Source organism: Micromonas commoda, chromosome 2, assembly GCF_000090985.2.
Source record: "Micromonas commoda chromosome 2, complete sequence".
NCBI classification, from domain to species: Eukaryota; Viridiplantae; Chlorophyta; class Mamiellophyceae; order Mamiellales; family Mamiellaceae; genus Micromonas; species Micromonas commoda.
Genome location: NC_013039.1, coordinates 1,181,514 through 1,194,047, shown reverse-complemented (window position 1 = coordinate 1,194,047; position 12,534 = coordinate 1,181,514). Strand labels below are relative to the sequence as shown.

Sequence of the window (12,534 nt, the reverse complement as noted above, 5' to 3'; positions counted from 1 at the left end):
TCGCTGCGTTCGCTCGACGCGCGGCGCAACAAACTTGGGGGCGCGCTGGCGGAATCGGTGGGGCGGATGCGCATGCTCACGTCGCTGCGGCTCGACTCCAACGACCTATCCTCGCTCCCGGAGGGGCTGGGTAACCTGACGTCGCTCGTGTCTCTGAGCGCGTCTCGCAACGCGCTCGTTCGCCTGCCAGACTCCATAGGCGACTGCAAGTCCCTTCGCCACCTGGACGTGTGCCGGAACAAGCTCATGCGGCTGCCAGAGTCTCTCTTTGCCGGGTGCGCCGAGCTCGAGGAGCTGTGGGCGCGGGATAACCAGCTGGTGTTCATGCCCGGACGACCGGGGATCCCGAAGACGATTCGACTGGCGAAGAGGCTTCGAAAGCTCGACGTCGGCGGGAACAGGCTGACGTCCAACTCGTTCCCGCCGCTCGACGCGCTCGTCGCGCTGGAGGGCCTGTGGCTGTCCGATAATAACCTCACGCACCTGCCCAAGGGACTCGCGGGCTGCGCCAACCTGCGGGTTCTCAAGGTGGACGGCAACAGGCTCGAGTCGATAGGCTTCGATGAGGACGGAATCCCGGCCATGCGATCGCTCGAGATTCTCAGCGCGAAGGATAACGCGCTGCAACGCGTGGGACGCGCTCTCGGCCGAAGCCCCACGCTGCGTGAGACGCTCAAGGAGTTGGACCTCACCGGTAACAGACTCCCGGGATTTCCCGCTTCAATCGGCCGCCTTCAATCGCTCTTCGCCTTTCGCGTCATAGCCGGGAACTCCGCGCTCAACCCCTATAAACGCCGATTACTCGCCGGACCGAACGGCGCGGGCGAGCACACGATCGGCTCGAACGCCTCGGTCGACTCGAAAGCCTCGGCGAGGGCGGCGAGGGCGCTGGCGAACGCGCTGGATTACCTCGAGAAGGTTGACGACGAGCTGCGCGAGTGCAACGACTGGCACCCGGGCCTTCGCGACCGCGAGCGGGCGGAGCGCTCCAATCGGAAGGGCCGTCTCAGGCGGCGCAGCGTGTGGGGTCTGTGGGAAGGGACGGGCGCGCGCGGTGGGTTCGACGCGCCTTTAGACGGGGGTCCGGGTCTGAACGGCCTGGGGAAGGAGGGGGAGCACGAGGTGCAACAGCGAAAGCTCCATCTCGTGATGGCGTTTACCAAAAAGTCGAGGAGGAAGAGAGGTGACGAGGGCGAGGACGGGGACGGAGACGAAAAGTCGGCACCCGGGGACGGGGACGGGGAGAAGGATCCCGACGACGGCGCCCGCGAGCGGCACGCGAAGAGCCAGAAGATCACGCGGCAGATTCGTCGCGGTTCCGAGCTCGACGGAGTGATGAAACGCGCGCTTCGCAACGCGCCCGTCCTCGACGTCATGAGCGACGACGACTTGAACCTTCTCGCCAATCGCGGTTTCACGATGCACCGGTTCGCGCCCGGCGCGCCCGTGACCGCGGCGGGCGACGAGCGCGAGGAGACCCGCGTGATGTACGTCGTCGTCGAGGGGTCCGTCGAGGAGACCCGCGCGTGGAACGACGTCATATCCCAGGCTGTGCCCGAGACGCTCGCGGACCGCGTGGCGAAAGCAGGTCGGACGATTATCTTCGGCGCATCCGCCCCCGCCGACCCGGCCGTACATAACGTCGTGTGGACGTACACGACGGGCGACGCCATCGGCGAGATGCAGCTGCTCACGGGCGCGCCGCACCCGGCGTCGACCCGCGCGGGACCCCGCGGCGCCACCGTCGTCGAGCTGTCCAAACGCGACACGGAACTCGCCTTTGTCAACGACCCGAGCCTCGAGAGAACCGTGGCTCGATCCGTCGCGGCGCGAGCCATCTGCGACGCGAGCAGGTTGAACCCGGTGGGATGGGCGGGGTGGACCACGGAGGAGTTCGCGGCGGCGGCGACGCACGTCGCCGTGGACGCGACCGATCCGGAGGGTTTGCTCAGAGCCGCGGTGGCCATCGTGGGCGAGCGGCGAGTTCGGGAAGCGGAGCGTCGGCTGTTCAAATCCGCCGAGAGGCATTTTTACCGCGAAGAGCTGGACGCGTACGCGGCGCAGACGGCGAACGCGCCGAAGAAGGTGGCCCCCGCGAAGGAACTCTGGGCGCGGCTGCGAAAGACGTTCTTCGTCGAGCGATGGAGGCGCGCGATTCACGGCTTGGATCTCCTTCGATGCTTCACCGCGGACGAGTTGCGAGTCGCGCTGCGGCATCCTCGGACTCGCGAGCGTACCCTCGACGTCGGCAAGAGCGTGACGATCGAGGGCGAGACGAGGGACCTGCGAATCGTCGTCGTCCTGAGCGGGTCGCTCAAGGTGTACCTACGGAGCGCGGAGGTGAGCACGAGTGGTCGCGTTCGAAGGGCGTCGAACCCGCTCATAGACGCGTCCAGGCTGTCCTACGCCGGCGGGGTCACCGTGCGCGGCTCGCGGTCCGGTAAGCGCCTGGCGATCGCCCCGAAAGAGGCGACGCACGTCCGCGTCGGGTCCGTCCCGGAGCGCGGCACGTTCGGGTCCATGCAAGCTCTGACGGGTAGGAGATGGGATAAGACCGCAGTGTGCGCGGAACGGGATACCCGCGTGCTGTCCATCCCGGCCGAGGCGCTGGCGGTGGTGATCAAGGGGCGGCCCGCGATTGCGGACGAGCTGGCGAAGACGATCGCGTGGAGGAGGAAGGTGGAGGCGGCGACGGCGGATGCGTCGGCGGCGGCGATGGAGGCGGCGGCGAGGGGCGCGGCGAGGGACGATGTGCTGGCGGCGGCGAGGGGCGTCGTGCCCAAGCCGCCGTCGCAGGCGGAGATCGCCGAGCTCGCCGAGGAAATCGCGAAGTTCGTCGGGTGCTGACGATTCGGTCATGATATCACACGAAGGTAGTCTACCGTGTAATGAGCTCACTCTCACATCAGCGCACGAAAGCGAAGCAAAGTCCGCGCGAAACAACGGAGGGCGGTGAGATCGTCATCGGCCGAGGGTCCCACCGACGGCGCCGAGGCCCGCGCCCAGGTTCTCCAGCCCCGACGCTCGTCCCTCCGTCCCCGCCGCGCCGAAACCCGCGCCGGCTTCACCGAACCTCGCGGCGGCGCCCTGCGTCTCCTCCACCATCTTAACCTCCTGTTCATCATCATCATCATCATCCTCATCCTCCGCGGGCACCCACTCGCCGGTCTCGTCGTCGTAGTACTCGTACGCGTACTCGTGCCCGCCCTCGTTCGGGAAGCGTTCGTCGCGAATTTTATCCGCGACGTTCAAGGAAGCGTCCGCGGTGACCGCCACGCCGGTGTATCCCGATCTTCGCGCGGTCAACTCGCCGACGACGTCGCCGCCGTTGACGTCGAACTCGAGCACGCGGGGTTGCCACGACCGCCACGACTCGGGGTCGCGCGGGCGCCACGGGAGGAAGAAGGGCGAGACCGGGTAGACGGGAGAGAAGAGGAGCTTGCGGTGCCGGTGCCGAGCGCGGCGCGCGAGGTCGCCCCGCGCCTCGGCGTCGTTGACGCGCGACGCGAGGATGTACGCGGCGATGAGCGCGACGAGGAGGGTGACGGAGAGGACCGCGCAGCGGTAGCCCCAGAGGGGCGATCGTCCGTCTTGCGACATGCGGGTGCCGGAGCGCGGCGGTGTGGCGAGGACCGAGAGTCGGCGAGACCGACACCGCCTCGTTCCTGATGCTTGCGGGGAAACCAGCCTCGGAAAACGGCCGCCGAGGGCCGTTTCATCGAGAGTTCGATCAGACGAGGACGATGACCCGGGGCCGACAAAAAAGACTCGACCCGAGCTTCGCCAGCCAGTTTCAAACGCGGACCGATGGAGTCGCCACCGAACGCGGCGTGGGGTGGGTTCGTATCGACAGCGCGCGGGAGCGAGAACGATGCACCGGGCCCGTCGGGTTCGTCCGCCGCGAACCCGTGGATCGCGAATCAGTGCGCGCACTGCCTCAAGCGTTGCAAGGATGCCGACGCCCTGCGCAAGCATCGGGAGCAGGCGAGGCACTCGCCGTGCGACCCGCTGTGCGGCGCGTGCGGCAAGCACTTCGCCAACCTGGACACCCTGAGGCAGCACCTGGCCGGTCAGCTGCCCAGCGCGCGGTGCAAAGCCGCGTACGAGGCGAGGGGATGCGTCAGGTGCCTGACGATCGAGCCCGAGGGGCGCGCGCACCGCTGCCCGTTTGAATGGACATCGGGATTTCAAAATGACACCGGGCGACGCGCGGTGGCGCTCGACTGCGAGATGGTGGGCACGGAGGAGGACGGGAGCGGCGCCATGTGCGCGCGCGTCTGCATCGTGGACGTGCGCGGATCCGTGCTGCTCTCCACGTTCGTCGCACCCGACCGACCAATCACCGATCACAGAACCAAACTCACCGGCGTCGACCCGGGCTCCCTCGTCGGAGCGCCGAGCCTGCGCGAGGTCAGAACGGCCGTGCTCGCCGTGCTCAACGGATCCAAGCGCACCGCCGCCGCCGACGACGACAAAGCTCTCCTCGTGGGCCACGACCTGCAACACGACCTCGAGTGCCTGGGCATCAAGTGGCCCGGGAGGCTGTGCAGGGACACCGCTCGGCATCCGCCGCTGCAGCGTCACACGCACGCGCCGTTTAAGCTCCGGACGCTCGCCGCCGACCACCTCGGCGAATCGATCCAGCGCGAGGGGGTGGCGCACGACCCGCGGGAGGACGCGTGGGCGGCGATGCGGCTGTACCTCGGGGCATCGGCGCTCTGTCGCGCGCATCGCGGAGGGGGGCGGGGAGAGTCGGCGGCGGGGTCGGGCGGAGGATCGGGTGGGAAGGGCTCGGGCGACGGCGCGGGGCTGTGCGCCGACGGCGGGGCGAGGCGGGCAGTCGCGACGGTCCCGACGCCGAGGTTTAGATGCTGGTGCGGGGATTTCATCGCGGGTGCGGGGATTTCGAGCGCCGGACGCGAGGGGGAGACCCGGGTCGACTCGGTTGCCAAGTCGGCTTCGCCCATCCCGCCGAGGTCGCCGCTGCGGGATTCCACCAACGCGTACGCGTCCCCGCAGCGATGACGACGACGGTCGCGCTGGGGAAGATATCATGGTGGCGCGGCGAACGATCTAGACGCGATGATTCGATACTCTAATTACCCGTGTTGATCGCATCACGTTCTCGCCGCTCGGTCAGTCGGCGCGTCAGAGCTGGCCGCAGCCGACGATTGTGACCTGCGCCTTGGGGTACCCCTCCGGGGACCCCTTCTCCTCCATCGCCAGCACCACGTCGGAGCCCTCGAGCACCTCCCCGAACACTACGTGTTTCCCGTCGAGGTGCGGCGTCGCCTTCGTCGTGATGAAGAACTGTGACCCGTTGGTGTTCGGCCCAGAGTTGGCCATGGAGAGCAGAAACGGCTTGTCGTGGTCGATGCCAAACGCCTCGTCCTCGAACTTCTCCCCGTAGATGCTCTCCCCGCCCGTGCCGTTCGCCGCGGTGAAGTCCCCGCCCTGGCACATGAAGCCAGGTATGATCCTGTGGAAGCAGCTGTCCTTGAAGTGCAGCGGCTTCCCCGACTTGCCCTCGCCCTTCTCCCCCGTGCACAGCGCCCTGAAGTTCTCCACGGTTTTCGGGACGTGATTCCCGTAGAGCCCCATCACGACGCGGCCGGCCTCCTTGCCGTTGATCTCCATGTCGAAGTACACCTTGTCCGTGACGGTAGTGTCCCCGGGCTCGGGAAGGTCCGACTCGAACACGAACTCCCACGGGTCGTACGCCTCCTCCTTCTCGAGGTACACGAGCAGGACGTCGTCCTCCTTCTCCCAGTAGGACCCGTCGAGGTCGACGTTCCACGGCAGGGTGCCGCCGATCGCGGGCTCCGAGACGCCCGCGACGTTGACGGTGATGTGATCCTTGAACATCTTGACGTCGATGTCCCTCCGCGTGGTGTCTTGAGGTAAAGGGACGGTGATCACGATGTCCTTGGTCATCTCCGGGGCCTCCCACGTCGGCTTGCCGGGGAGATCGGGCGAAGAGGTGAGAAGCGCGCGCGTCGGGGCGACCGCGCGAGGCCGACGAGGCGGCGCGGCGCGGCGCGCGCGAAGATTAATCGGCGCGTAACTCGCCTGGCGGCGGACGAGCGCGGAATTGGCGGCGACGATCGCGATGGGCATGGTAGCCGACGACGGTTCGGGGCGCGATGAATTCTGATTCCGCAGCCTTCGATGCGAGCGACAGGATCGGCTGCTCGACACGTGCGGTCCGACGTGTCAAAGAGGAGAATGTTCACCGGCGCGTCACTCTGTTCCGCGGCGCTAAAGATGTCGAGGCCGGAGGCCGAGGAGTGTCTGCTGGAAGATGCCGCACCCTCGACGGCGGGCGATGACGAGCGCTCGCACGATTTCCGGTACATTCGTCGGATGGCGCGCGAAGAGGCGCGTCAGGTCCGAAGACGCGTAAAGCGCGTCCTTCTGTTCGAGCAGCTTAACAACTTCGTGCTCTCTTCCCAAGCGGTTCCCGTGGCGGTCGGCTTTGTGTTCGGCTCTTGCCTCAAGAACAACGTGGACGCCTTCGTGTCGTCTTTCGTCGCTCCCAGCATAGCCGCTATCGGGTCTCTGCAGCACCTCCGCGACATGCACTTCACCGTCAACCACAGCATCTTCCCAGTCGGCGTCTTCGTGGAATCCATGTTTGAGACGGCAATCACCATCCTCGCCCTGTTCTACCTCATCGTCGTGCCCATGAGCATGTTCACGTCGCTGAAGTACGTGCCTCTTCGGACCTGCGAAGAGTGCGCGAGCTGGGTGAAGGAGACCGCCAAGCGGTGCCCGAGCTGTGGGCAGCCGACCAACTTCCGACCCGCGACGGCGGCGTTGAGAACATAGTCACAGTTGGTCCATCGTGTGGACTGAGAGAACACTCGAACAAATAGGACAACAGGGACGCGACGATAGCTCTTAGCTGATGAACACACACAATATATATACGACGATGATACGCTCGAGGTCGTGTCACGGGCTCGGCGCCACCTTGCTCGCGCTCGAAGCCTTCTTCGGCGCCTCCGTCGCGCCCCCCTCGGGCTGAACCTTGGCGCCGCCGAACTTCCCGAGCTTGAGCACCCCCAACTTCCCCAGCGCGAAAACCGTCGCGGCGGTGAGCGCGACCGCGGCGACCGCGACCACCACGTAAACGATGGTCATCGCGTCGTCGTCATCCGACGACGACGCCGGCGGCGGGCTCGCGGTCGAACTCACGCTCTCCACCTCCGCCCCGACGCCCTTGCCCGTCAGCTCCTTCCCGAGCGAATCCTTAAAGCCCGGGTCGGTGAGCGCCGCGTCCATCGCCGCCACGGCCCCCGCGTCTGCCCCCGTCGCCTGCATCTCCAGCTTCACGCCGTACTTTGGCGCCTCCGTGGCGACCGTCGGCGAGACGCCCATCGCCGCGGCGAGCGCCGTGAACGCTCCGGCGGACGTGGTACGACCGCCGATGACCGAGGCGGCGGAAAACGAGAGACCCGCGTTGGCGACGTCGTAATCAGCCTTGACGCCGGCGGCGAGCATGCTCCTTCGCGTGTGCCTTCGCCGGGCGCCGCTCGTCGCCGTCTTCGCCGTGATCGTCACGGACCCGTCCGCGACGCCCAGGTCGGCGGCGCACTTGGACTTGAACGTGGCGTCCGGGAAGGTATCGACGGTGAACCCGGCAAAGGTCATGTGGGACTTGAGGGAGAAGGACCTGGAGCGGACGACCACGGTGGCGCCCGACGCCGCCGTGGGTAGGGCGGCGACGAACGCGCTCACGATCTTGGCCTCGATGTTGGCGTCGTACGTGGTCATGCCGCCGAGCTTGAGGTTCACGGCCGTCGACAGGGGAGGGGCGGGGGGCGGCGACGGCGGCGGGGGCGCCGGCGGCGGCGGCGGCGACGGCGACGACGACGTGGACGCCGGCGGCGGCGGCGACGGCGGCGGAAACGGAGGCGGCGGCGGGGTCATCGACGCCACGGTGACGCACGAGCCGCCGCCACCGTTGTAGCCCGGCTTTGTTCCCCCGTCGCAAACCTTAGAGTACACACCGTCCACGGGATCGCCGCATGGGAACCCCGTCATCATCCGATGGTTGGTGAGGGTGTAGTAACTGAGCGCACAAGTCGCCTCGTCGCCGCCGGGGAAGCACAAGACGTCCATCGTGCAGTAATCCGCGGTGAACGGACCCGCGTACGCCTTCCCGTCCGGTCTCGAGTAGCCGCACAACGACGACGCCGATTTCCCCCCCCCAAAGTTTTGACTGCTCGTATCCATCGTGTCGCACGTGTGCTGAAGGTTGGAGCACTTCGTTCCCCAGCACGCGCCCTTATCGCCGTTGGCGTCCTCGCACGCGGTTCCCAGGGGCTTCCCGACGTCGGCGGGGCACTTGGATCCGCTTCCGTCGCAGGTTTCCGCCACGTCGCAGTAGGAATTTGCGGCGGCTCTGCACACGACGCCGGCGGCGGCCACCTTGCAGCTCGAGCAGCAGCCGTCCGTCGCGGAGCACTCGGACCCGGCGGTGAGCTGGCACGTCGCGCCGTCGCAGCAGGCGTCCTTCCCGGTGCAATCCGACGCGCCGCAGTCGCACTGCTCGCCGGCTTCGACGATCCCGTTGCCGCACTTTGTCGTCACGCCCGTGTTGAGACACGCGTGGACGTCGTCGAAGATGACGTTCTTGAACTTGGTCTTGGTGCAATCGGACCAGTCGCTCTCGCCGCCCGCGCTCACCGCGCCCATGATGTAGCCGCTCTCCGCGCAGGAAGCCGCGACGGAATCGGACGACAAGCCGTCGTGGTTGAAGTTCATCTGGTGGCCAATCTCGTGCGCGACGACCACGGCGGAAGCTGCCGTGCCCCTAACCGTGTTCACCTCCGATATGGAGGCCTGTTGGTAGGCGTAGCAGCACCTCTGGACGCCGCTGATCGTGAGGCATTGATTATCGCCGAGCTCGTCGCACGCGGCTTTGACCGGCGGGCAGTTGTACTTGTAGCCGCAGTACTCCCGGTTGCTGCAGATGGTGTTCAACCCGGCCAAACCAATCGTGTTCCCCTTGAAGTCGTAGCCGCTGAAGAGGTGCGCGTCGTCGTTGCTGGGCAGCGACGCGAGGTTGGCACCGTGCCAAGCTTGGAACTTGCCGAGCAGTGTATCCGCGTCGCGTTCGCCGTTGGATTCCGCGGTGATCGTGTACGGATCGCCGGTGCACCAGTCCACCTGCGCGACGAGGACAATCTCCATGTTCACGGTGCCGATCGTGTCGTAGTATCCGGCGACTTGGTTCACGACGGCGATGCTGTCCGCGTGCATGGCGTCCAGCTCCGCGGAGGTGATCGAGCCGTCGATCGCGGCGAACGCGTCGCAACGGGTCTTATCGTTGACGACAATCAGCTCGAGGTATCGATTCGGGAGCGACGAATCGAGCGCGCGCCGCCTCGAACCCCGACCGCCGCCGCCGCCGACGCCGCCGTCGACGACGTCGTCGAAGGTCATCCCATCGCCGACGCCGCCGTCGTCGAAGGTCATCCCTTCGAAGGTCATCCCGTCGTCGATTCCGGTTCCCGGTCGTCTCCCCGGCTTGTCGCCGTCACCGGGCGTCGTCGCCCCGTCGACCCCCGCGCCGCCCCCGGGGCCGTCCAACTCCACCGTCGTCATCCGCGGTCGCGGCGCGTAACGCGTCATCCCGCGGGGCGCGTCATCCCGAACGTCCGCGTCCCGGTACGCCACCACCGGCGAGGTCTTCGGGTCGTCCGAACGCATCGGGTACCCGGCGACGTGCCTGTGCGCGGGTTCGAGGTGGATCACGACGTCGTCGGCGACGATCCGCGCGGTGATGCCGTCGCAGAGGGACGCGCGGACTCGCGTGTGCGTCGGGGCGAACGCCTCGTGGAAGGAGCGGCGGTCCAGCGAGGCGTCTCCGACGTCCGCGCCGACGGGCACGGCGGAGCGCACGACGCCGCGGTAGTGGCAGTGATCGCGACGGATCGATCGGCGCGCGTCGTCGTCGTCGTCGTCGTCGTGGTTCGCGGGGGGAACCACGCGCGCGGCGTCGACGTCCCAGGAGTAGTGCCCGTATTCCGCGCCGAACAGGTCGTCCACTCGCTCCAGCTGGAGTTCGTACTTGACCCCGAAGGCTTGGAGCGCGACGGTCATCTCCCTGGGATGCACCCGGGTCGAATCGGGGTCGTCGAAGACCAGTCCGCGGATCTCCGACGGCTCGATGACCTCGTACGTCCTCAGGGAGGGGATGAGATCCATCACGGGGATCATCGCGGACGATTGGATGATGCATGAGGCTGAGAGGGTGGGTGCGGAAGCGGAGATCAGCTCGGGTCCGATCGACATTTCGCGGCGCAGGTTTTCCGTGGTTCGGGTCCGAGTTCGACACGTGATTTCTTCTGTTCGACGGTGGCGCGGAGGGGTTGGGGGGACGCACCCGCGAGTACGAACGCCGCGAGCGCGCGAGAAACCTTCATGGCGACCGAGCACGGATCCGAACGGCTCGTGTCGGATGCCCTCCCACGGCCCCGAGGTCTGAGGCGCCAACCTAGGGTCCCCCACGATTTGAAAGGTCGCCCTTCTCGCCTGCTGTGCGGTTGATTCTCTTTCTTGCGGCAGTTTTGCCGACACGTGCGCGCGCGAGGTGACGCGAGTCCTCGCAGCTGACTCACCCTCGCGCGATATTTTCCCGGTTGTTAGCAATCCGTGCCCGGAACGGTTCCGACGCGTCGAGCGCACTTCGCGTGGAGCAGCACACGTCGACGGCTTCGCATCCCGGACATGGCCCGCGGCATCCCGTGCCTGAACCCCCGGTGCATCCAACACGGAACCAACCTCGGTTCTCCCCGACGACACGCCCGGGGCGTTCGCACGACCGGCGCCCCTAAACGCGTCAGAAAATCCCCTCCCCCCTCCTCCTCCATGGGCAACTCGCCGTCCCGTCCCGGATCTCCGTCCCTCGCGGGTCCTCGGGCGGGCACGCCCACGCGCCTTCGGTACGATGTCTCCACCGGCGTGGCCACCGACGACGCCCCCGCGCTCGCCCCCGACCAAACCCCCTCCGCGTCCGCCGATCCGTTCAGCGAGAACTACGCGTCGGTGATGCTGCAGGGCTTCCACTGGCGCAGCTGCAACGCCAGGGAACTGGGCCTGACCGCGGACCGCAGCTGGTACGGGGAGGTCCTCGCGAACATTCCCGCGCTGGTGCAGACCGGCGTCGACGCCGTCTGGCTCCCGCCGCCGTCGCACTCCGTCTCTCCGGAGGGATACCTGCCCCAGAGGCTCTACGACCTCGACAGCCGGTACGGCACAAAAGAGGAACTCAAGACGCTGTGTCGCGAGCTCAAAGCCGCGGGGATCAAACCGATGGCGGATATCGTCATCAACCACAGGTGCGCGGACACCCAGGACGAGAACGGCGCCTGGAGGATCTTCAGCAACGTGTCGTTCCCGCCAACCGACGACGTGGAGCCCGGGAAGAGCTTCGACAGGACGTGGGGACCGTGGGCCATCGTCAAGGACGATCCCGTGTTTCACGGCGAGGGTAACAGCGACACGGGCGAGTCGTTCCCGCCCGCGCCGGACCTGGACCACGCCAACGACCGCGTGCGGCGCGAGCTCACCGCGTGGCTCAACTGGCTCAAAAACTCCGTCGGGTTCGTCGGGTGGAGGTTCGATTACGCTAAAGGATACGGCGCTTCGTTCGTGAAGGAGTACGTGGACAACACCGTGGGGGCGGGGGCGATGAACGTCGCCGAGTTTTGGCCCGAGGCGAGCTGGGAGCCCGACGGACGGCTCGCGTTGGATCAGAACCCGATGCGGCAGAGCATGTGCGACTGGCTGGACCGCGCGAAAGCGTCCACGGCGGCGTTTGATTTTGCCACCAAGGCGGTGCTGCAGGAGGCGGTTGCCAAAAACGAGCTCTGGCGCCTGAGGGACGCGGACGGCAAGCCGCCGGGGCTGATCGGCTGGTGGCCCCAGCGCGCGGTCACCTTCGTGGACAACCACGACACCGGCGGGACCGGTCAGGCGGCGGGTTCCGACTCGGGCAGGATGAAGGACGGCAGCGATTTCATCGGCGGCGGTTCCTACGGGCAAGGGCACTGGCGATTCCCCCCCGAACACAGGATGTGTGGTTACGCATATATACTGACGCACCCGGGGATCCCGTGCCTGTTTTGGCCGCACGCGGTGCGCATGCCGGACGGCAGGCACGGGGATATGGCGGCGGAGGTGGCCGCCATGGTCCGGATGCGAAAGGACGCGGGCATCGCCGCCGACTCGAGGGTCGACATCCTCGTCGCCGAGTCGGACGTGTACGTGGCGAGGGTGAGGGGCCGCCACGCCGACGTGACGGTGAAGCTCGGCCCGAGGTACGACTTTCCGGCGGAGATCATGCCAACGGAGGGGGGGCGGGAGTGGAAGATGTGCGCAAGCGGTAAGGACTACGCGATCTGGTCGCGGCCGCACGCGACGCGGGCATGACGCGACCTTTGGAACGACGTCGAAGTGGACTACGATGCGTTTTGAAAAAATCACTTCTGCTCCGTCTCGACCGACGCGGGCGTGACGCGACCT

At 67.1% G+C, this 12,534-nt stretch overlaps 7 protein-coding genes across 7 annotated transcripts; 4 read left to right on the top strand and 3 right to left on the bottom strand.

Annotated features, from left to right (window-relative positions):
• Positions 1–12: 12 nt before the first annotated feature.
• Positions 13–705, top strand: MICPUN_71757 (predicted protein; the record flags this gene model as incomplete). The annotated part of the gene is made up of 2 exons (XM_002500112.1): positions 13–401; positions 543–705. Coding segments are annotated over 2 exons (552 nt in total), but the record flags the coding sequence as incomplete, so codon positions are not given.
• A 2,256-nt stretch (positions 706–2,961) lies between these two features.
• MICPUN_55961 (predicted protein) lies at positions 2,962–3,600 on the bottom strand (the record flags this gene model as incomplete). The annotated part of the gene is made up of 1 exon (XM_002499633.1): positions 2,962–3,600. The coding sequence occupies one exon, from the start codon at positions 3,598–3,600 to the stop codon at positions 2,962–2,964; it is 639 nt and encodes a 212-aa protein (XP_002499679.1).
• A 321-nt stretch (positions 3,601–3,921) lies between these two features.
• MICPUN_70448 (predicted protein) lies at positions 3,922–4,701 on the top strand (the record flags this gene model as incomplete). Its single annotated transcript, XM_002500111.1, has 1 exon — positions 3,922–4,701. A coding segment is annotated over one exon (780 nt), but the record flags the coding sequence as incomplete, so codon positions are not given.
• Positions 4,702–5,075: 374 nt separating this feature from the next.
• MICPUN_107701 (peptidyl-prolyl cis-trans isomerase) lies at positions 5,076–6,143 on the bottom strand. The gene has a single exon (XM_002499632.1). It carries the CDS (start codon positions 6,115–6,117, stop codon positions 5,149–5,151), a length of 969 nt encoding a protein of 322 aa, XP_002499678.1. The 5' UTR covers positions 6,118–6,143; the 3' UTR covers positions 5,076–5,148.
• Positions 6,144–6,264: 121 nt separating this feature from the next.
• MICPUN_55964 (predicted protein) lies at positions 6,265–6,828 on the top strand (the record flags this gene model as incomplete). Its single annotated transcript, XM_002500110.1, has 1 exon — positions 6,265–6,828. One exon carries the CDS (start codon positions 6,265–6,267, stop codon positions 6,826–6,828), a length of 564 nt encoding a protein of 187 aa, XP_002500156.1.
• A 126-nt stretch (positions 6,829–6,954) lies between these two features.
• Positions 6,955–10,302, bottom strand: MICPUN_55965 (Propeptide/ADAMs family protein fusion; the record flags this gene model as incomplete). Its single annotated transcript, XM_002499631.1, has 1 exon — positions 6,955–10,302. The coding sequence occupies one exon, from the start codon at positions 10,300–10,302 to the stop codon at positions 6,955–6,957; it is 3,348 nt and encodes a 1,115-aa protein (XP_002499677.1).
• A 435-nt stretch (positions 10,303–10,737) lies between these two features.
• Positions 10,738–12,441, top strand: AMY3 (glycoside hydrolase family 13 protein; the record flags this gene model as incomplete). Its single annotated transcript, XM_002500109.1, has 1 exon — positions 10,738–12,441. The coding sequence occupies one exon, from the start codon at positions 10,738–10,740 to the stop codon at positions 12,439–12,441; it is 1,704 nt and encodes a 567-aa protein (XP_002500155.1).
• Between the last annotated feature and the right edge of the window lie 93 nt (positions 12,442–12,534).

What these genes read in the sequence shown, in the direction of transcription:
- MICPUN_107701 (XM_002499632.1), bottom strand. Translation starts at nt 6,117, where the DNA reads ATGCCCATCGCGATCGTCGCCGCCAATTCCGCGCTCGTCCGCCGCCAG.